The sequence below is a fragment of the Penicillium diatomitis genome (assembly GCF_028827545.1).
Source record: "Penicillium diatomitis strain IBT 30728 chromosome Unknown utg000008l_segment0_segment0, whole genome shotgun sequence".
NCBI classification, from domain to species: domain Eukaryota; kingdom Fungi; phylum Ascomycota; class Eurotiomycetes; order Eurotiales; family Aspergillaceae; genus Penicillium; species Penicillium diatomitis.
The window spans coordinates 278,642-300,826 of record NW_026623180.1 but is presented as its reverse complement, the minus strand read 5'-3'; the positions used below and the strand labels follow the sequence as shown (position 1 = coordinate 300,826).

At 51.2% G+C, this 22,185-nt stretch overlaps 6 protein-coding genes across 6 annotated transcripts; 4 read left to right on the top strand and 2 right to left on the bottom strand.

Annotated features, from left to right (window-relative positions):
* Window positions 1–1,496: 1,496 nt before the first annotated feature.
* N7539_006173 (non-canonical purine NTP pyrophosphatase) lies at window positions 1,497–2,371 on the bottom strand (the record flags this gene model as incomplete). Its single annotated transcript, XM_056935775.1, has 4 exons — window positions 1,497–1,597; window positions 1,663–1,792; window positions 1,848–1,926; window positions 2,040–2,371. 4 exons carry the CDS (start codon window positions 2,369–2,371, stop codon window positions 1,497–1,499), a joined length of 642 nt encoding a protein of 213 aa, XP_056788699.1.
* A 1,178-nt stretch (window positions 2,372–3,549) lies between these two features.
* Window positions 3,550–4,761, top strand: N7539_006172 (aldo/keto reductase; the record flags this gene model as incomplete). Its single annotated transcript, XM_056935774.1, has 3 exons — window positions 3,550–3,732; window positions 3,819–4,175; window positions 4,255–4,761. The coding sequence occupies 3 exons, from the start codon at window positions 3,550–3,552 to the stop codon at window positions 4,759–4,761; spliced, it is 1,047 nt and encodes a 348-aa protein (XP_056788698.1).
* A 1,090-nt stretch (window positions 4,762–5,851) lies between these two features.
* Window positions 5,852–6,631, top strand: N7539_006171 (uncharacterized protein; the record flags this gene model as incomplete). The annotated part of the gene is made up of 2 exons (XM_056935773.1): window positions 5,852–6,268; window positions 6,359–6,631. 2 exons carry the CDS (start codon window positions 5,852–5,854, stop codon window positions 6,629–6,631), a joined length of 690 nt encoding a protein of 229 aa, XP_056788697.1.
* A 368-nt stretch (window positions 6,632–6,999) lies between these two features.
* On the bottom strand, window positions 7,000–8,760 carry N7539_006170 (uncharacterized protein; the record flags this gene model as incomplete). The annotated part of the gene is made up of 1 exon (XM_056935772.1): window positions 7,000–8,760. One exon carries the CDS (start codon window positions 8,758–8,760, stop codon window positions 7,000–7,002), a length of 1,761 nt encoding a protein of 586 aa, XP_056788696.1.
* A 4,302-nt stretch (window positions 8,761–13,062) lies between these two features.
* On the top strand, window positions 13,063–14,553 carry N7539_006169 (uncharacterized protein; the record flags this gene model as incomplete). Its single annotated transcript, XM_056935771.1, has 3 exons — window positions 13,063–13,399; window positions 13,462–14,080; window positions 14,136–14,553. 3 exons carry the CDS (start codon window positions 13,063–13,065, stop codon window positions 14,551–14,553), a joined length of 1,374 nt encoding a protein of 457 aa, XP_056788695.1.
* Window positions 14,554–15,677: 1,124 nt separating this feature from the next.
* Window positions 15,678–21,808, top strand: N7539_006168 (proteasome activator BLM10; the record flags this gene model as incomplete). The annotated part of the gene is made up of 3 exons (XM_056935770.1): window positions 15,678–16,108; window positions 16,250–21,635; window positions 21,746–21,808. The coding sequence occupies 3 exons, from the start codon at window positions 15,678–15,680 to the stop codon at window positions 21,806–21,808; spliced, it is 5,880 nt and encodes a 1,959-aa protein (XP_056788694.1).
* Between the last annotated feature and the right edge of the window lie 377 nt (window positions 21,809–22,185).

The following is a 22,185-nucleotide window of genomic DNA, read 5'->3' as shown; positions in this document are numbered from 1 at the left end:
TATTATCTTTTTTTTTTTTGGAGCGCGGACGTCTTTGCAAATGTCAAGTCGTCAAGGATTCCCTTGGCAGAAGAGATGTGCCCTCAGGCCCTGTATATGACTGCCGTCCAGATGAGAGCAGCCTGCCGATCCATGGTTCACGGGTAGGGTTGCCACCACTTACCTCCGTCATGGATATCGGATGATCGGCTGGACCGTTTAGCAGGAGCGAGATCGGCTCAATGCGATGTTTAGATTTGGAGTAAGGGCTGTTCTTGGGAACAAGGTCCAGAAGAGCTACAAGACAGGTTCGCTCCACGCCATCCGAGAATGAACCAAGATCTCTATGAGTCTATGTATAGGAGGGTATGATGGGTCTGGCAGCCTCGGCTTCGTCTCTCATTCGATCACGATACAACGGGTTGAGCTAAAGTAATGCGAATATTCGGAATGAAGACAGCCCAAGGACGCCCAATTAGTCCATTGAGGGTCTTTGGAGAGTCTCAGGAATGGTGGTCACAATTGGCTCACCCCGTTTCCTGCTGTCGTCTCTTCACTGGTCGTAGCCTCTCTGTTCTCAACATGATTGCATTGTTGTTCGGCAGCTTGATCGGTGCAATCTTGATCTGCTATCGTTGAGTTGTCTGAATTGGTTTCCTACGTGACACGCTTTCAGCATTCGCTATCTCCGATCTCAGGATTCGGCGCTCTTTCAGCCATTGTCAATTGGCAATGGCAAAATCACGCTCCGTCACCGAGTGTTTCATGCTCCTTGGACGCGGAATCGCGGAGTGCCGGCACATTCAATCAGCACAGCGGAAAGTCTCAATCGCATCCGAATCCCAGGTGATCTGATTGTCGAGTATTACTCTCAGCAGGCCACTGAGGGTGGACTCGTCATCTCTGAAGGCAATCCGCGGTCACTGGAGGTAGGTTGTATGCTCACCCTCTGAATCAAGCCTCTCCGGGAAAGATCTGTTGCTTAGACAGCATCGATATTCCCGAATGATTCAGGACTACTGTGATGCAGCCCAGAGCGCCATGCAAGTTGGGTTTGACAGAGTCGAGATCCATGCGGGCGGATGGGACGATACGAATTCATGGGGAGTCATCGAGTCTGGGAAGTATGATAAACTTGTATATGGGCGCTATTTCACCAGTAACCCCGACCTGGTCGATCGGTGGAAAAAGGGCCATCCGCTTACCGTCTATGACCGCACTCAGTTGATTTCATGGTCCATTGGAGGACAACGCCTTCCACTACACAGATTACCCGACAGCAACCGAACGATGAATCGCGATGCCGGGACCGAATGTAGCTTGTCACCTCCTGGACGACGCAACAGTTGCCCCAGGTCATGCTCGGGTCGTGTATGGTCCACGGTCACTTAGACAACTCGACTCTTAACTTATCGTAGACAGTGGATCTTTTCAACCTCGTCACGTTCCAGCCATTCCCGAAATTTGCACAAGGCTTGATATCGGTGGGACAATTTGTTCTTCCTCATTGTAAGCCGCTATCTGTGAACCGAGTCCGCATAGTCAACGTGACATACCTTCTTTTCGTGTGCCATCTCCGCCAAGGTCTCCCCTTCGAATTCGAAGATTGGCTCCCACCCTGAAACACGGATGAGTCTCATGGTGTAGAAGCGCCTATCTGCTGAGGATTCTGCAAATACATACCAAAGACGGGCGGCCCTCTTGCCGGTACAATTTTACCCTTGCCAGATTCACGATTAGCGACAGAGTTATAGAACTCCAGATAGCTCCCGACTCGAGAGCTAGAGCGCAGATTCTCATACACATAGTCTTCCTTGAAAGATCATCGGCTCATGATCGGGTCCAGACGAGTAAGCAAAAGTGCAGACCGCATCGGCGCCCTTGTCTTCGTATGGAGCCAGCAATGTATTCAAGCCATCGTTTCCAAGTGTTTCCAGAAAATATTTGCTTTAAGAATTGTGCAGAGACGATGGTCAGTATACCCGGCTCAGGACATGGAGCTCAGGCTCCAGTTTTCCCCGATCTTTTCCACGGTTCTTTTTGCGGTGAGAAGTCCATACATGTAAGGTCCAGGCAGCTTTCCCATGGCATGAAACTCCAATGCAGAATCTTCGACAGTCACAGGCCCGTTCACCTTGAAGGAACCCAACGTAATTGAATTAGCTTGAGGTCGGTCCTTTTTCCAGTTTCGTGTCTTCTGTGGCCACAAGAGAGAGATGGGGTGTACAATCATCGTCGCACGTCGACATTTATCGCGTGCGATTTCCTCCAACGATCCTTGGATCTCGGGAAGATCCAGGGCGACGGTGCGGATGGGGATTGTGTTGCCCAAGATCGCGTTGACCTCGATGACTTTGTTGGGGTTGCCGGTGACAAACGTGCATGCCTTCATTTTGGTCGTTGAAGTTTCTGTTTCTGAACCGGCTCGTGTAAAAGAAAAGGTGAGGATTGCAGGCAATCGTCGAATCTTATGAAATCATGCAAATTGTCCACCCGTGGGCGCCGCGTTCGAGATTCTTGTGTTGCTCTACTTCGACCCGCATTCGCTCTGTGGACGGTTTAGCTTGAATAACGATGCTGTCGGGCACGCTATGCTTGAAGTGGTAACAGGTACCACGTTTTGGTTTTGGCAAGCTTCAAGTTGGTACTGATGGACAGTCCTTGCAAGTACAGCCCGGTCTCGAGCAGACTCGGCTCGGGTTGTTTTCGCTAGCGGAAGCTCAAGCTTGTCAAGCATCGCTCATCAATCTGAATCTGCTGGTCGACGGGCTTCCAATTTGGTGATCACGGGTGCTGATGACTCACGAGTCACTACAACAGAGCCCACTGCCGTCTGCAATTCTGCACTGCGGGCTCCTGAATGTCTGTTTTGAGAGCTGGCCCCACACGAGCTTCAGAAAAGCTTCAGATGTGCCAATTTTGGAGAGTCATTGCTTCATCGACACCATTACCATTGCTCCTCGAAGGTACCGACTCCCCTCTAACATCGTGTATCTTTGTACCCAGATTGAAAAGGCATGGCCTCGACTCATACTCTTGTCGGTTAGACGTCGGTTAAACAGGAGGAACGCTTGTTGTTCTCGGCAGATTGTCTGGCGGCGGCAGTCTCGGAATGGATTGATCGTCATCCCCCACCCATCGGAGCAGCTGCACATAAGTACCCCGCTCACGCATTTCAGTGGAGTCATCCTTCATTGTTTTTCCAGATATTTCCATCAAGTGTTTGGTGTCCGATCGTGGCTCTCTGGACTGCTCGGATCTTGGAGCAAAAGTATCGGATTGCAAAGTGATTTCAGTGGTACGCAGCATTCGCAGCCATCAGGGCTAGTACATCAATTTGCTTGGGCTCGAATGCTGTCACTTGGCGCTAACCACGATAAAAGCAGAAAAGAATTGTACATCAAGATGTCTGAGCAAAAGATGGAATATACACGGTAAGGTTATACATCCCCACGAGAGATCAGTGAGAGGAGAGAAGATGCAGACGATGAGCAAGCAAAGACCATGTGGATCAAGGAGAGGGGGGGGAGAACCACGCAAACTGGCACCAGCGATTTTTCCCGGCTCGACATGGCTGACTGTGAATTTCTGTGGGAGTTAAGGCTGGGAAAGTCAGGTCTCAAGATTTCCAAGATCGTCTTGGGAACAATGGGTTTCGGCAGCAAGGAGTGGCAAGACTGGGTCCTCGATGAAGAGGAGTCCTTGAAAGTCATCGAGTACGCGTACAAGAAGGGTATCAACACTTGGGACACAGTGAGTACTTTGAGCAGACTCCCAACTTTTCCACGTTGGCCAATGGAGAACTTGTTGTTGACATCACGGCTAACACTTGGAAACAGGCGGATATCTACTCCCATGGTCGGTCGGAGGAGGTTGTCGGCAAGGCTCTGAAGAAGCTCGATATCCCGCGTAAACGCGTGGTCATCATGACCAAGTGCTTCTTCGGTGTTGATGATCAGGGTCGATTCCCACCCATCATGGCCTCTGCAAAGAATGACGGGGAGTTTATCAACCGCGTTGGTCTCTCACGAAAGCACATTTTCGACGCCGTGGATGCTAGCGTCCAGCGTCTCGGCACATACATCGATGTGCTTCAGATTCACCGTCTGGATCGCGACACTCCTCGTGAAGAGATCATGAAGGCCCTGAATGATGTTGTGGAGAGTGGCAAGGTCCGGTACATTGGTGCCAGTTCGGTAAGTCGCTGAGGCGGCACTCGTCCATCCTTACGTGCTGGGCCACTTGAAACTGACAGAACTTGGAACGAACGTGTAGATGGCAGCTTGGGAATTCCAGACTCTGCAGAACATCGCCGCCCGTAACGGATGGCACCAGTTCATTAGTATGCAAAACTACCACAACTTGATCGCTCGGGAAGAAGAGCGGGAGATGATCCCTTACTGCCTCGACAGCGGTGTTGGGCTCATCCCCTGGTCCCCTATCGCTCGGGGCGTGCTCGCTCGTCCCTGGGGCTCGCGCTCCACTGTACGTGAAAACTCGGACGGTGCCCTGAAGGCTCTCATTCGCAGCCGGGAAAGCGAGGCCGACAAGGCCATTGTGGATCGCGTCGAGGAGCTGGCGGGTAAGAAGGGAGTCTCTATGGCACAAATTGCCTTGGCCTGGTCTCTGAGCCATCCGAGCGAGTGCCCGATCGTCGGCCTTCACAGCGCTGAGCGTATCGATGAGGCCGTTGCCAGTCTGAAAGTCCAATTGTCATCTGAGGAGATCAAGTATCTGGAGGAGCCCTATGTCCCCAAGGCCGTCGCTGCTCTGGAGCGCTAAAATAAGAAAACTTGCCATCTGAAATCGACATGTGTGATGGTGAAGGGCCCTCGTCAGATGTCGACCGAGTCAGTGACGGGCCACTGGCAAACCCAGCTCGAGCAGCGGACGTCTGATCTTGGCATTTTCTTGGAGGTCACGGTCCCTTGTATATAGACCACCTCGTTGAATCTCTCAGCGAGCGAAATATGATGCACCTTTTTGGACAGATATGGACATCTGTCGATCGTCACAAATGTTCGTCATGTCCTGGCGAGTGTCCGTAATTACCTAAAGTACTCCCTCAATCTACCTCCAGCCATATCCACGCGCTGGATATTTGATACCGCTTCGGCTTTTGCCTCGCCGAATTCCATCCCGGAAAGCTGCAGCAAGCCGGCCGGACAAGAAATATCAGAACTTCCTTTGGGTTGAGCCATCCATAAGCAGCAGCGATCGGCAATCACGTACAAAAAGTTCTCCGCAAAATCTCGGACAAGGGACAGCAATCTCAGCTGTGGAAACATTGCCGAGAAAACCCCCCAAAAAGCTCCCTTGGAAAAAAAGGCAAAGAACCTTTCCTGTCCCGGGGTCTTGGTGGTGCGCCTTCAAGTGTACAGGCTGTGCCATGTATTGATGGAGAACTATCCCGGTGGAAGTGGGTCTGAGATCTCTGCTGGCTCTGCTGGTGGACCCGTCACGGTTTCTTGGGTCCATTTGACATGTTGATCTGGAGGTCGATCTAGACAATCCTTGTCAAGTGGTCATCCCGAGTATTTGTTTCGGAGACCAGTTCATGGAAGAGACGATCAGAGAGGAGGTTATCTCTTTACAGAGCCTCTGATCCTCCACATCGAGGCATGTCTCTTCCGACACTCCTGTCGTGAAGTACTAGTAGCTTTGGAGGTGCATTGACGACACGAAGTTAGACCGGTCCCTAACGGGCAGTGGAGGTCACAACGAGACTCAGAATGTCGCTCTTCGCATTGGCAACGGCGGTGCTGGCCAAAGTGGTCTCATCGAAGGTAAGCTTGTCCTATCAATTCCACCCAGGTCAACCCAAAATGAGTCAAGAAGGGGGCGTTTTTTTTGGTCTCGATTAACGTATCCTATGATTTCCCCCATCTCAGTCCTCGCCAACGGGTTCATTCAAGCCAAGGTCAAAAACGGCTCCCAACCCTTCGCAGTAGCCTGGTACAGGTCCGACACAACCGAGTCCATCAACTACTTCAAAGAAGGGACCGTCATTATCGGAATCACTTACACACCTTCCGCCGAGAAGGTTGCCATCGAAAAAGACATCGCCAAGTCCCCGGCCTGGTACGCCTGGCGAGACCATTTCCTCCTGGTCGAACCGCCGTCCAACCCAGCGAACCTCTCAAAGGCTTCGGACATTGAGATTCAATTCTCCAATCTGTACACTGCGGCGGAAAAAGGTGACACGGAGCCGCCTGTGCGCTTCTTGACGCGATATGACAAGTCGGCGACCAATATCAAGGATTCCCAGCTGTGGATCTCAATCGGTCAGGTCCGCTAAGCAACCAAGTGCTCAACCTGGTATCATCAGCATATCGCATACCTGATTCAGGCGTTAACTGCGGCCATCACCTTGAATGAGTACTTTATCACCGACCGGGGCACGTTCCTGTCAATCTCTCGGGAGTTGCAGAACTATACAACCATCTACACGGCTGCAACTGACGACCCGTCCGACCCTCTCTTGAACTCGGCTCATATCCGGATTGGCAAGGGTGCCAAGAATGAGAAGATGGCTGACATGTTCACTCAGTGGGCTATCGGCGCTGATGGTCAGAAGCTCATTACTTCCTTCAAGAAGAACGGCCAGCAACTGTACACAGGTGCTCCCGCCAACAAAACAGCACAGTTCTGAGCCTTCACTGCTAAGGGAGAGTGAGGGTGAAACGAAAGCTTTGGGGAGAGAATTCTTTGATATCCATTTGGAATTCCATGAGAATGACCAGTCAATCGACGTGTCTAAACCGGAAGCCTCGCGTGTTGCTCACGCAACTAATGGATATCCGAAGCATGAACCAGGCATGTATGTACATAATAATAAGAGTCAACAAACGCCCAGTCCGTGCCAGACGGGGACTTTTCACAACCCAACACATAAAACACAAAACACATAGACGCCCCAACCAGATGCAAATGCCGAGGATGACGCAATCGTTATTTACAAGGGCAAGCCGCTAAAGAATCAAGTCGTGTTCAAAGCATGTTCAAAGCATGAAGAAGGGGTCAATGTTTGCGGTGAAACATTGTGAACAAGGCACTCAGCCGGTGACGGCGTTTGGTCTTTCCAGGTTCCGCTGTCTTTGATGGCGCACCGGGCGCGCCATCAGTGACGTAGCCTGGACCGACGGTGGCAGCCAAGGTAGACTTGGCAGGTGCTGTCGAGGAACCGAGACCAGTCTTGGTGTGACCTCCGTTGGTAGTCTCCGGAGTCACAGAGTTCTGTCTGAGAGACGACGGGCGAGATACGACGATATTGCGGCCGTTCTCACCGGTTTTGGTAAGCAAGCTATGGCGCTTGCCTAACCGGCCACCTTTCACCGACCTGCTTCGACTCTTGGCCCGATTCATGAAGGCGGCACCCGTGGAATTGGACCTCTTAGAAAGATTGCCGTTCAGCGTCTGTCCTGACAGAGTGGCGGGCGATTGGGACCGCCGCACACTGGACATGGACAAGCACCGTTTTCCAAGGGCCGGGGCTTTTACCTTCTTTCCCTCATCAGAACTTAGCGAGCGGTCCTCATCCGCGTGAGCTCCAAAGAGCGGGCCAGTCTGGATCGACGAGGAGGGCGAGACGGGCCGCTTGCCTGTGGCGGCTGCACTAAGATCTCCGTATTGGAACGTGCGAGACCATCCTTCACGTAAGGCCACCCAGATCCCCGTCACGAGGATCAGCGTTCGTAGCTCATCGTCGAGTGAGGTCACATCGGCGGAGCCCCCAGGCATCTCGGGATCGGACCCATCGCTGATGGTGGACATTGCCGAAGACGGGGTTGTCGTTCCGGTCATTGAGCGTGCGGCAGATCGCGAGAACTCTTCGTGCATCTCTAAACGACCTCCGGTCAAAGACGCAATGACCGGATGCCGGCGGGTATGAGGGTCGATCAAGCTGAAGGTGAACCGCTTCCCATCATCCCGTCCGGCCGCCCCTGGGGACGCAGGGGCTCGTCGACCCTTTCCGTTTCGCAAGGCCCATCTCATCACTTGCGCACCATCATTCGTCTGCGCCACGAATTCATAAGACCCGTTGGCAAGTGGAGTGGCCTCCCAGGATGGCCCATAATTCAAGGAAATCTCCGCTTTTCCTTTGGTGCGTGCATCGTCGTGATGCATCGGGCAGATAGTGGCGATTACCTCACGCCGATCCTCTTCCTCGTCTAAGCTGGCCCGTTGCTCAGGACGGTCTGCTCCATTTTCCCCGTACACATCGCTCCGGACGATGATCAGATCATCTGGACGCAAGCCGTGTCTCCCGCGGAATATGGCGGGAAATGTGCGGGCCAACCGAGGAACGTACATGGTCGAGGGAAGAACATCGATGAGGGGCAGCGGTCTGGCGACGTGCGTGACTTGTTGCACTTGTAGAAGAAGCTTGGGTCGCAATCTTAGCCGCGTATGGCGGGCAGAGGAGGGTGGGTAGGCCAGCTGATATGTGGTCTTAGGTCGCAGTGGCTTTTTGGAGGGAGAGATGTGACTCTCCAAGGACTTTGCTGGCGCGGATGATCCAGCGGATCTGGTGGCAGAAGAGCCGATGAGCCCCCCTGGCGTTGGGGAGACTTGGCTCATCGTCTTGGCGATCTCAGGGGTCACTGGCGAAGCAATGCTGTTGGGTGATTTAGAAGAGAGTGATCCCAGAAAGGAAAGTGAGGGCAGAGAGAGGCAGAAGGTGAAGGATAGAATGGACGTTGGAGATGACTCGGGCTGCATGGGGAGGTCGGTGGGATGCGCTGCTGCGGCATCCGCGGTGAGGCCAAGATTCAGCAGCATTCTTGGACTCGACCTAGCGGAGCTACATCAGTATCCCCGACTCAGTCCCGCGACCTTTTCGTGGGGGCTGTCAAACCCTGAATCGGTCGAGGGAGGAAAACCGGATACGGGAGAAAGGACGATGGTGTTCAAATGGAATCTTCCCACAGGGTCGTTTTGAGATGGACACAATCTCAGGGACCCCTGCAGATGTGTGCCTGTGCTTGGAGAAAGTGGAGGAGCGCACCACGAGCAGATGCCACTCTATGGTGGAGCAGGTTCGAAGAATGCGAGACCGTCCACAACAGGACCAACAAAGGCGAGCTGAGACACGAGACGTGTGCTGATCCCCGTGGTCGATTGAGTACTATGCAAGGGGAATGGAAGGTCGCACGTCGGAGGGAGAGGCAGAGAGGGAGAAGGGACGGGCAGGAGTTCGAAGAGGTCGAAAAAAGAATCGTGACTTGTGAGGCTTACTGGCAGAGGCAGTGGCAGAGGCAGTGGCAGGTGGGACCATCAACAGAATCCAGACGGGGAAAGATCGAAATTCGGTCATGGCAGCCCTGGGACGGACCCTGCCCTATATGGACTCCCAGGTGCGCCAGGGCCAATTAACGATGTAATGCGAGCTCTCATGCCGAGTTGTCCATGATTGATCATGAGAGAGTCCAGGCACTGTGCTGATGGGCTCCGCTCCACTCGAGCCCATCATGACGCTAAAAGTCTAGCGGTCAGCCTTATGCGAACGCCGAACGCCGAATGCCCGTGAAGAATTGCATCCGAGAGTCTAGTCACCGTACCACACTACTCTACGAGTCTACGTCCTACGACCTACGTCCTGCGAGTGTATTGAGTATTCACCGATCCAATATTGTCTCTAGATTGTGAACCTTGCGATGGTATCTCTTTTCGCCCCTGAGTCGTATATCGTGTTTTTGATGACTTTCACTTGACAGTTGGTCTGACACGGCTCCTAGCTGAGTGGGTATAAGACGGCTGCTCTGTTAGCCACTGAGGCTTTGGACATGTGCTAGAGTCGATCCCTTGTGCTTTCCGGCGTATCCGAGCGGGCGATCGGATCGCGGCGTTGCACCGAGCGGACTGTGCTCGGCCCTCGGAGCATCTTTTTGACAGAACGGCCTTGCCATGCGGTAAGGTACAGTGCATACACTCATACACTCATACACTCATACACTCATACACTCATACAGTAGTGATCATCCGTGATTGAATCTTACTGTCCTCATTGCCCGGTCATTATGAGGGGACTACTGGACTGACCAGCCCGTCTGGCGCTCTTACCTTTGGTTTCAGCCAGCTCTTATACTTTGAAGTTCAAGTGAATCAAAGACATCTCCTGATCACCGTACTTATACTAACCTCGATCTTGCATACGGGAGTCAGTACAGTACTCAGTATGAATTGTCTTCAAAGTCTTGTACGCGTGTGAAGAATGCATGGGCGCTTTCAGTAGTAGCGTAGTAGCAGCGAGTCATAGGTAAGAGGGAGCGTACGACGTCATGATGAAGAGAAAACGGCCCGTCATCCAGCTCGATTTAGCTATGAGTCTATGACTGGCCGGGATTCTTGCTGGATAGATTATTCTTCTTGGCAAGAACAAGTGCTACTACGAGTATGGTACTTTACTCTTTACTCTTCACAGTTTACACTTACCTTACATACTATACTTTAGTAAGTAATAAGTACAGCAGCTTAGTAGTGTTAGTACTTACAGTAGTGCCGAAAATACTATTATACTACTATCCCTAATATACCGATCGCCGTCTCAACCTTTCAGTGCATTGGAAGTCAATCTACATCCTACTGCGCATCCTACGTCGTCTGTGTCACAGCCACATAACCATCCGCTCATGGGCAGACCTGCGCATGATTGTGTGGGAATAGCGAAGTATCATGCATGGTAGCTTCACAGTAAGCATACACGTATGAAGCAATCACTGACTGGCTGGCTAGTAGGAAAATTTTCACAGCCGTTACAAGAATTCGAGCGTAGTATCATTATTAACCATCGTGCGTTGCATAATTCATGGTGCTCACTGAATCTTGTTGCATAAAAGATATGAACGTCAAGTGGGGTCCGAGTATTGACATCACGGAAAGATCATCAATTTTTTTTTCTCCGACTTATGCCATCTGCCAAGAGGCCGCTCAAAATTCTACGGATCATGTGCCCGGCCCACATCTCCACAAGACGTTTACAAATGACGGGTCCTACAATACTGGGCATTGGCAATTTGAGCATTAAGCAGCAGTAACATGGATTTCCTACATAACTAACTACCTTCAATCGAGAAGTGGGTCTACCGGAACCACTCACCTTGGAATATTGGTTGGGAATGGAGTTCCGACGGACTTCACACGCCGATTATATAAGCTCAAGGATTTCCCCGCCGGATTCCAGGTTTCCTCCCACCGTCAGCGGAAGATTTGATGATGAAGCAAGCAGCCTTGGCGTGCATGGCACGTCAACGGATTTCCAAGCTCCGAAATATGCGACCAATTAACTTGTTTCGTTTCCCAGCTCAGGATGCTAAATTACTAGTCGTTTTCCTAGAACACTCAAGGAAGTAACCTGAGACTTCGATTGTACTGAAGCTCAAAAATCATCGTATCGGATTCGTAGCGCGTACAGTACTACAGTACTACTGCTGGGAGTTTGGATGCATGGCGCCAGACGGTGTGGGTCATGATCAGAATGGATCCAAGTTTCGGCGTCCGCGCTGTCAGAAACGCGAGAAGCCGAACGCCGTTTGACTCAGGATGCTGCGGAAAGCGGGACAATTATTGAAGCGCGCATCCGAACCCCGGGGAGTTGTCCAGCAGTATGTCACGAACTCTAGCGGAGATGACAATATCAACCTGTCTCGTGGTGGAGTGTGTAGTGTGTGGTGTATAGTGGTGCGTACTGCCCATGGAAGGATCCGGGTATTGGTAAGCTGTGAAGTCTCAACCACCTCCAGATTCAAGTGCGATGGTCGCCTCCCATCTTTCGCCGATTGATCCAATTGATGTGTTTTCAGCTGAAGCACAAGATCACCGATTAGAAGAGGTGGTCCAGATTTTAGAGTAGTGGAGTACGGAACATTGTCAGCTGGCCACTAAATACCTAAGCCTATTATCAGTATCAGACTATCAGTACTAAGTACTAGTTAGTTGGTAAATAGTAAGTAGTAAGTACTAGTTAAATAGTAGTAAGTTAGGTGCTTGCTGCTTAGTTACTCCTTCGTGTCAGCCGCCTGTAGATAAGATCAGGAATCTTTGACCTCGAAAGTCACTCACTCTTCAAGAACGATCTAGATCCCCACCTGCCTTAAACTTTCGGCTTTGAGCTGTTCCACACACCAGGGTCAAGCTGAAACTGTTTCCAATGCGAAAGTGGCAAAGCTCCCTGAACACGTTTGTTTACTTCCACGGCCACCTGCAGAACCTCAGAGCACAGAGTGTTCAAATTTGTGTTATGTCAAGGTGCTACACAAAGTGGCAAGGAAATTCCATGGGTATCCCCTTTTTTTTCAGGTAAATTTCAGCCTATGCTCATAACAATCAAGAACCATCAAATATGTTCGTATTCACGTTAGTAATTAACAGTCTTTTAGGTACTGAACTAGGTCAGTCACCTGCCCGAGTGCATGGAGGCTGGAGGCTAGATTGGTGGAAGCACGAGCAGTTCCACCCACTTCTACATATGTGTATACTGCCAGACAGGTTCTAATGCATTCGCTGCTACATATTACTCAGCGCTTCAAACCTTGAGACTCGATCACAAAAGATGAATTCCATGGCCCGTTCTCTATTGACTTCGTGTCACCGTAGCTGACGAAGGCTCACATGACGAAAGGGACGGGCCTCCCTCGTCGCAGCCACCTGCACCTGCATAGACCTGTGTAAGTCCAACTTTGCTCTTTGGCTCGCATTGTTAGTCCCTACCTATCCAATGGTACAGGCTCAGCCCTGAGGTGTCTCGGGCGCCGAGCTGCTGACTAACCTAACCTGCCTGGGTCCCCGACGGGAGCCGTGTTCGGCTCGGGATTCATCACGGCCGAGCGGAAATTCACCATTCACTTTTCTGGACACATTGTTCGTTGCTGGATTGATAGGCCAGTCGACCTAGCTTGTGTGGATTCGGCTCGATTTGACAGCAATTCGATCGTGCTCACATCATTATCTTGCATCTGAGTCTCCGTCCAATTTCGGAGTTGGAGCTCAGCCACAGTCCGTCGGACTTGATTGGCACCAATCCTCCTGAGAAACCTATTTTGGCCGATCCCCAGATTCGTCAGGCAGCTTGGCTCCCCATCGCCGATGCCCGAGATGTCTCAAAGGCCGGGAAAACCCACTACGTCGAGATTTTTGCGACTGGAAAGCCCCGTGGGTAGCTTGACAGTTGCATTTTTGCTGTGGAAGTTCTTGCTCTTCGTTGTGGTTGCACTTTGCCCGGGTCCTGGATATGATACTTCCACATCGCTCTTGCTGCACGAGAATGCTCAGTCAATCAACAAGCCATTAGATGGCCTATCATGGCCACTCAAGTTCGCTCGGTGGGACTCCATCTACTTTCTGCCGATTGCAGAGAAGGGCTATGTTTTTGAGCAAGAATGGGCCTTTGGTTATCCCCGGATTTTGAGTTTGGTAGCCTCCGGTATGCCTGTCTCGGAAAAGCGTCGAGACCGTGATTTGCTTTGGCTAACTCTCATGATCTAGCAATTCGACCGTCCGGGGGATTAACCGGGCCAGAAAATATGGCCCTGATCGGCATCATTTTGTCTCATGCCAGTCACTACTACTCTGTATTGGCATTGTACAGTCTTTCCACCAATATTTTTGGGGATGACACACCAGCTCAAAAACTCATCTGTTTTCTTTCGGCAGCTCTGCATATCATCTCTCCAGCAGGCGCGTTTCTGTCAGCACCTTACGGAGAGCCGGTCTTCTCGCTGTTAAATTTTGTTGGGCTCGATCTGTACACCTTGTCGCTTATTGCAGAGCATCGACGCTCTGCATTGCTTCGGGATCTTCAAGTCCTCGCCGCCGCAGTCTTGTTTGCGATTGCAACGGTGGCCCGTAGCAACGGTATCTTGAGCGGCTGTCTTTTTGCCTATGATGCTGCTCTCTTGGTCTGGGCATCTCTCACCCAAGGCTTGACAATCTACAATTTACGACGTCTTGCTGTAATTCTTGTGGGAGGATGTATCGTGGCGACGGGTATCGTCGTGCCTCAAATCTTGGCTTTCAACGAGTATTGCGTGCAGAGTCCAGAGCCACGGCCGTGGTGCCAGTCACAGGTGCCTAGCATATATGGCTGGGTTCAGAGTCATTATTGGTAAGCGCTTGCCCCGGTGCCTGTGAGCTCCCCACTGTTTGCTAATAGACGATAGGAATGTGGGCTTCCTGCGGTACTGGACTGTATCAAATGTCCCCCTTTTCGCCCTTGCGGCGCCAATGCTATTTGTGCTCTACAAGTCATCGCTTTGGGCTCTCAAGGCCCCACCAACCCTGGGTTCAAAGAGCACGGGTGTGAAGTCCTCACAGATGAGTCCCGGCGCCATGCTCATTCGGCTGGCACTGCCACAGGTGCTTCTGACAGTCTTGGCTGTGACGACATATCATGTACAGATCGTCAACCGGATCGCTTCAGGCTACCCTGTCTGGTATTGGTGGCTCGTCTCTACTGCCATGCCCAGCTTTCAGGACTCGCGAAACAGTAGCCGAGGACTACCGAGGGCCGCGCAGGCTATGGTGGCCTACGCGCTCATTCAGGCCGTTCTTTTTGGGTCTTTCCTACCACCCGCATAGATTCGAGTCAGAGCTTGTCACACTTGACGGTCACGAGTCGAGATGGCAAAATAGATATACAGTTATGCACAGTCAAAATGTGATTTCGAGACCTTTGAAAGTCAAAAAACAATACTTACTAGCAATGTGACGGAACTTGCGCTTTCGCATGAAGGCGGGCGGCTATGCCGCTTGCGCGTAAGTTTGTCTGCCTGGGACTGACTGGAGTACTTTAAGACATTGTTGACCACCCTCTGTAACTTACCCCGATAAACTCGAGGGACTTTGAACAATATGAAGGACCAGCAACTAGATTGATCTTTCTCACACGCTCACGTTAGGATCCTCCCTTGAAAGAAAAGCAAAGTAAGTGGCCGTGACTTTACTCTCTGAAGTACCGAGGACTGCCATCCAGGACTCTATACTGGAGTCGTCACTGGGTCAGACTAGCCGCAAACTGAACCAGAAAGTGGCTGGGCTTCCGTGGCCCCGTACTCTCCAGAACGATGTTCAGGTGCACCAAGCGGGAAGCTGCCGGAGGGCTCTTACAACAAATTATGTCATCCAAACTCGATGCAGCGGGAACCTCACTACTGTATCGCGCATGAATGAGGACACAAGCACTCCGAGCTCTCGTTTTGGGCTTCAACCTGCTCTATCATCCAAGCTTCTACCTTGACGCATTGCTTTACAGACCTCTGAAGACCTTGATGACTAATTTTAAAAACTTGGCAAATTACAGCAGCAAACCACCACTGGCACCACCACGACCAAATTCCCTTCCAGTTTCCATCGAAGCTCCTCCGCCTGCCCCCAACAGCCAAGACCCTCATGCGAACCCGCCCGTGCTTCAGCTCTCATTTCCGGCTCCAAGATCCAACAAGGCAACGCTATAGCTCTGTATCGTCTTTCAGGTCCTAGAGATTTGTGGCTTACAACGCGGATAGTACTGGGGTAAGGAACACTCCCAACCCTCTTCTAGCTGGTGATTGGCTGCTGACAAACTGAAGACAAGCTCTCAGTCTCTTAGACCCCGATCTGACGTCCTGCTTCCAGCGACTTTTGTCGACGTTTGATCTCCCCCAATCTCGGTCCGTCGCCACACAAGCACCCCCTCCTTCTCCCTGGGAGTCCTCCGCACGAGAATGGAGCACCCAACCTCCAAAGTGATCTTGACCTCCGACAATTTTTCCCATACGCAAGAAATCTCCCGTGCTACGTCGCCTGGTGGTGAGCCTGCAGTCATGAATGGGGACGGCGAGCCCAAAGCTCGGGTGCGCCCCCGAACATACCCTTATTTCAAATACCTACCATACCAGCTCGAAGACGAACCTGAGAGGAATCGGACATTACACGAGATCCTGAATCACCTCTATATTTCCGTGGAGGCAGGTGACTTCAGCCCTGGTGCTGTGCATTGGACGCGTGAGCTTCGGGGATGGCTATCTCTGAAATTCGATCCGACCCGGAAGGAGAGAATCAATCTGGTCAGGCTTTATTATGAGCTGGCGCTGGCCCCGGGGATTGATCCCAACGTGGCGGAACGCTTCGCTAGCATGTTCATGCTGCTAACAAAGTGAGTTGGACCCTCCGCCCTGACCTCGGAGATGCCTACGATGGACCTTCCGTCGAGACGGCGAGCAGGAATCTGTAGCTGCTCGAGGAAGGTAAAGGATGGAAGTACTGACGCAATATATATATATATATATGTATATAGGCGCAAGCACTATCTCCGCCCTGTCAAGGATCTGATTCTTGATTGGAAGCCTCTTTACAAGGAACTAAAGGCCTTTGTGCTTCCAACGGAGTCGGGTCTCGTTCACTCAACAAATCTCAAACGCAATGTCAAAACGCTGACGAAAATGTGCGCCTTCTCACAATTGTTCTTCGATCCCTGCGAGATACCGGCGATGCTTGAGGAATTCCTTCCGCATTACACGACGTCTTTCTCAGAAGGGGCTTTCGTTGTAGCAGGCTTAATCAATCTGATGCTGCCGACTTTACCTCCCCCTGCCGATAGAGCAGATCTTCTACCACAGAAATATCTACCGACACAATTTCACCTATGGTCGCTTGTTGGCCGCTCAAAGACCTTTGACACCACTTATCTCGATTATCTGTCCCGCCTCGCACGGGACTCGCTTTCTGCGGCACATATCCCATTTTCTGAGCATGGTATATTCACCAAGGAACAATCGTCGCTTATTTTCACAGCAATCTTGCGTCTCCTAGAAATCCCAGTCGGGCAATCTACCTCGCCATACAGTGCACTCGTGGACATTTCATCTGGTTTGGGCATCATGCTCGACCGCGACACTCGCAAGCATCCTGTGGCCCATCACATTGCCCGCTGGATAGTCCTGTCGCTCTCCCCAGCCTGTTTGGAGTCTGAGAACTCGATTCTGTCACAACTCGAGGGATTGATTCAAGCTGTGGAGACATTCTTCCATCCCTCGAACTCCGGTGGCTGGACGAAGACCCTTTCTCAGCTTGTCTACTATCTCACTGATTTTTTTGTCATGAGATGGAATCGTGAGCACAGTGGTGAGATGGAGATACCTGCCGAGCGGAAACTTAACGAGGCATTGAAGCGTCGCTTCGTCTTGTGCCTCAGAGACGTCATCTTTATGGGCATTTATGCAAAGAGTAGCACAGCAATGACATTCTCCTTGTCAACCTTACAAGGGTTGGCTTACCTGGAGCCACATCTCATTCTACCCGGAGCTTTGCAGAGAATATATCCTTCTCTGCAAGGATTAGTCGAAGTCCATCGAACGACTTCTTCCCTACGTGCAATGCAAGTGCTCTCACGAGTGATCACACGCACAAGAGGTTATCGATGCCACATGACCACACTTATGGGACTAGCTTTGCCAGGGATTGACGCCAACGACTTGGATAAATCCCTTCACGCGCTATCCTTTATTCAGTCAGCATGCTATAATATCCCCATGGTCGATCTGACTCAGGGTAGAGAAGACGTCAATTGCAACATGCTGGCCTTGCAGTGGGTTACAGGAGAGATGGAGAGGATGGAAGAACAAGGTGCTGATCTTCAGATGGATTATGACACCGAATTGGATGATGAGACTGAAGAAATGATACTGCGCTCATCAACATGCGGCTTTGGTGATTTTACCATCTCGTTCCTTGGCCGGGTATTCACTTTGCTTGAAAACCTGCCCGACGTCACAAGGGTGCGTAACGGATCACCGGAAGAGAATATTGTGAACACACTTCCAGCAACGTTCATGCCCTTGCTAGCTTCGTTATCACCTGAGTACTACGACATTGCGTTGTCCAAAATCGCCGATTTCGTTTCGAACCATGTGATTCATCAAGCTCGAGATGCGATGGCATTCATTTGTAACGCTCTATGCAAGGTGCATCCGGAGAAAGCTCTGAAACGGTTTATTCCGAATCTTATCCAAGCGATCCGTACGGAGATTGAAGAGAACGGCGCTGGCTCAACAAGGACGACGGGTACAGATGTTTTACCTCGTGATCGCGGTCTTGTATGGAATGTCAGCATGCTAAGCATGTGCGTGGTTCATGTGGGCGATGCTGTGCTTGCTCATCGCCAAGAGCTTTTCGATATTGCAGTGTACATGCAGCAGAAATGCCGCGGGATTCCTACCGTGCACATTTCCAACTTTATACATCACCTTTTGCTCAACCTTACGGGCACGTACACCAGCGACTACGCTCTTTACGAGAATTCTGACGTTCAGGATGGAATACAGCCAACACATTGGAACTACAAAGCTGATGTGAACAAATTGAACATCAAGTGGCATGTCCCCAAGCGTCCAGAGCTTGAATTTGCTGTGGAAGTATTTAAGAACCAAGCCGAATCAGCTCTGAAGCACTTATCAGGGCTGACGAATGAGACATCGAGCGTCAAGCGGGACGGAAGTGGGAAAGATTGGTCTGATGAAGTCACCCGAAATCTTGTCCTGCTTCGGCTGCTCTTGTCTGGAATATCCGTGCTGTTTGACTCCAAGGCTACAAGCAATACTGTCAAAAACTCGCCCGAAGATCAATCATCTGGTTCTGAGAATCAAGGCATGGACGAGGGACCGGATGGGGATTCCGATGCATTGCTGGATACCTCAGACGAGTCTGCGATCAAAGAAAATTTCACATATCCAACAGGATACCCACTTGAAGAAGGAGATGGTCTCTACACCACGATTCACGAGATTCGCGAGCGCGCAGGATACGTGCTGCATGAGGTCCACCGATTTTTGAGCGACAAACAGGAAGACGACGTCCCATGCTTTGGTGCGCTGTACTCGGCTTACCGCTCATGGTTTGTTGACGTGGGTATCGAGCGCTCGGCCCATGTTCTTGATCGAGTCACACGCCTATTGGCAGCTGACGTGCACCCGTACAAGATGAGTGGTGTACGCAAAGACTACCCTCGAGCTCTCCTCGTGCGTAGAGCGAACGTCTACCACTTGCAGCGTTTACGACACAACGCCGCCCCTCGAGCTCGGTCCAAGCTTGACGAGATCTTGCTGTATGACCTTGCCGAGTCCTGCGTTTCTGTCTACACAGAGACTCGGAGGAATGCTCAGAATGCGGGTGAATCGGCGTTGAAATCGGTCTGGGGTGCAAGAACACTGATCATCCCGCCCCTGCTCAAGGCACTGCAAAAGGGAGTGAAGGAAAATGACCACGCGCGAATCAAAGGTGCGCTCTTCTCTTTGCTCCTGAGCAGCGTTGCGAAGACAGTTGGCCGAAACTGGAAGTACACGCCCGCATTGATCCGAACCTTCATTGATGCCAGCGCTGTGGACAAGCCTTCTGTGCAGAAAATCTGCTCCAGTGCTGTGTTCCAAGTCATGGACTACGGCCGCGCAATGGAACGCATGGCAATCTTGGACAAGAATATCGTTGAAGCAATTGCTCCAAGTGATGATTTCCACGAGGCCATTGAGCAGAAACGCCAGGCAATCGCAAATAAGCGCGTCGTCATTGAGAAGAAGAAGGCTGACTTGGCCGAGGAGCTGGTCAATTTGGCACGAGTCTCTCATTGGAAGATCGCCAGCCGCGCTGCGACAATTGTTATTACTATGGGGCTTCGATTCGACTACATCGCGAGTAACAATCTAATTGAGCTTGTCACCCTCGGCTCGATTGATGACCACCCTGGCCTTCGAGGCATGTACTCTCAAGCCCTTATTGCGCTCTTCACGATGGTTGATGTTCGAGCAATCTGTTCGCACGAATACAAGAATTATATTCTCGGCCACCAGCGTTTCCCCTCCAAGATCAAGGTAGCTACTCGTCCGCACGAGGAAAAGTGGACCGAAGATTACCTTGCGGGATTTGCCAAGCCAGAGGCTGAGTACTATGTTGACCATGATTTCCCGGGTTGGTTGGTGTGGGGCAAGACAATGCCTGCATACAAGTCCAATATCGGCCGCGACATTGAGTATGATGAGGTCGAGTGGAATGTGCGGACCCAGATGGGCAAGTTGTTCACACGTGAATGGTTCTCCAAGTTCTTCGCGTATCTCAAACAAGAACCACGGGATCCGTCGGCGGATAAGTTCCGCATGTCTTGTGCCATGATGCTTCTTTATGCCTTTGAGCTGATGTTGCGGGATGGTCTTACCGCTGCCTCGTTCCAGGACATTCAGGAAGAGGTAAAAGAAGTGTTTGAGGACGGAAGTGACAAACATCAACACCGAGCGACGGCCGAGATTCTTGGGGCTTTGATCAGTTCCGTCACGGATACTAGCGTGGAGAATCGCACGCTCGTCTGGGAATATGCATTCCCGATTGTGCGTCAAATCTTCACAGATGGTCTCACACCGGAAAATTCTGGTTATTGGACAACATTCCTTCATATGATTTTGCAATGCCGCGACCCTCGTCGTGCCTGGCCTTTGGTCGATTGGCTTGCCAGCTTCCGCCTGGACATGTCGACCAATGCAGCCTTCAAGGAGAGTTCAAAAATCAACCTGCTCCACCAGTGCATTATTGATGCTGGATGGCATTTCCAACTCGAGAAGCCCATTGTTCAAGATTTCCTTGCCCATCTGGATCACCCTTATAAGGGCGTGCGAGAAGCTATGGGTCAAACCCTTGCGACCATCTATCGCACAAGATATCATGAGTCGTACCCGGATCTGAAGCATCTGCTGGAAGACCAAAATGCGGCATCCTCTGTCGGTACGTATCCTTACTCGCCTTCTGAGGAATTCTCCCAGATGCTGCGCGGCGTCTTTGACCAGATTGAAAAATGGCGACACATCCGAACACCCGGCCAACAGACTCCGTCGTCGTACACATCGGGAAGCAAGACCGTGTTGCTTTGGCTTGACTCCACATTATCCTCTCACGAGTGTACTCAACTTGTACCTTTCTTCCCCGACGTGTTTACGGCTCAGCTTTTGCACATGATGGATGTGAAGGAAGACCCTGAGCTTCAATCTTTGGCATACCACGTTTTCCGCCATCTCCCCAACATCCCTTATCCCGCGGAAAAAGATTCAGGCTTCATTCAGTCCCTCATTCGGATCGGCCAGACCTCGCCCTCGTGGCACCAGCGTTTGCGCGTGATGATCAATATTCAAATCATCTATTTCCGCCGATTGTTCTTGCTGGACTCGGCTGATCGTGACAAGCTCTTCGAGTGCATTGCCTCTATGCTTGAGGATCCCCAGCATGAAGTTCGTGTTGGCGCCTCGGCTACACTATCGGGAATGGTTCGTTGCTCTCCTGTCTACCTCCGAGATGCAATGGTGCACCGATTCCAAGGGCGCTTCACCAAGTTGCTCGCCGATAACCCCCTGCCCAAGAAACCACGCAACCTGCGGTCCGGTGTCATATCCGCTGTGTCGTCTGGCACCTCGACTCCCACGCCTGAACACAACCGACTCGTCATTGTTCGCCATGGAGCAGTACTTGGCCTCGGTGCATTGATCCAGGCATTTCCCTACAACAGCCCTCCACCTCGCTGGATGCCAGAGGCGTTGACCACACTGAGTATCCGTGCCGCAAGTGATCCAGGGGTCGTTGGATCCAGTGTCAAGTCGATCATCAGCGAATTCAAGAAGACTCGCCAGGATACGTGGCATATCGATGCAAAGGTACGTAGTCAAAAGATTACCTTGCATTCATTCAGTCTTGCTGCACATCTCTTCCCAGTGTTAGTTCAAGATTTTTGTTTTTTTTTCCTTTACTAACACCCCCTTTGCAGGCATTCACTTCGGATCAGCTTGAAGACCTTTCGGGTGTGCTATGGAAAAGCTACTTCGCCTAAGTCCACTGCTGTTTTTTGGTTTGGACTGTAGTCTATGTTCATGACTTTTTTGTCTGATTCAAAACACCTTTGTCTTTTGTCAGTAGGATGCTATTTGACAGGTGGAGCTCCTCGATAATAAGCATCCTCATATGCCAAGAGCTTGGGCAGTGTGAGTCCTCTTGTGTATATCTATACCTAAACAGGCACAAGACCAATAGATTTTATTCTCTCAGTTCAATGTAGATTTTCGCATTTAATCATTTCCGCATGCCACAATATTCGTCAGGGAGAGCAAAAGGCGTATGAGGCACACGGGCCACCAGCCCCGTACCATGTTGGCCAAAAGGTAGCTAGAGGATATGCAACGCGCTGATGTGTGTAGTAGTCTATACTCG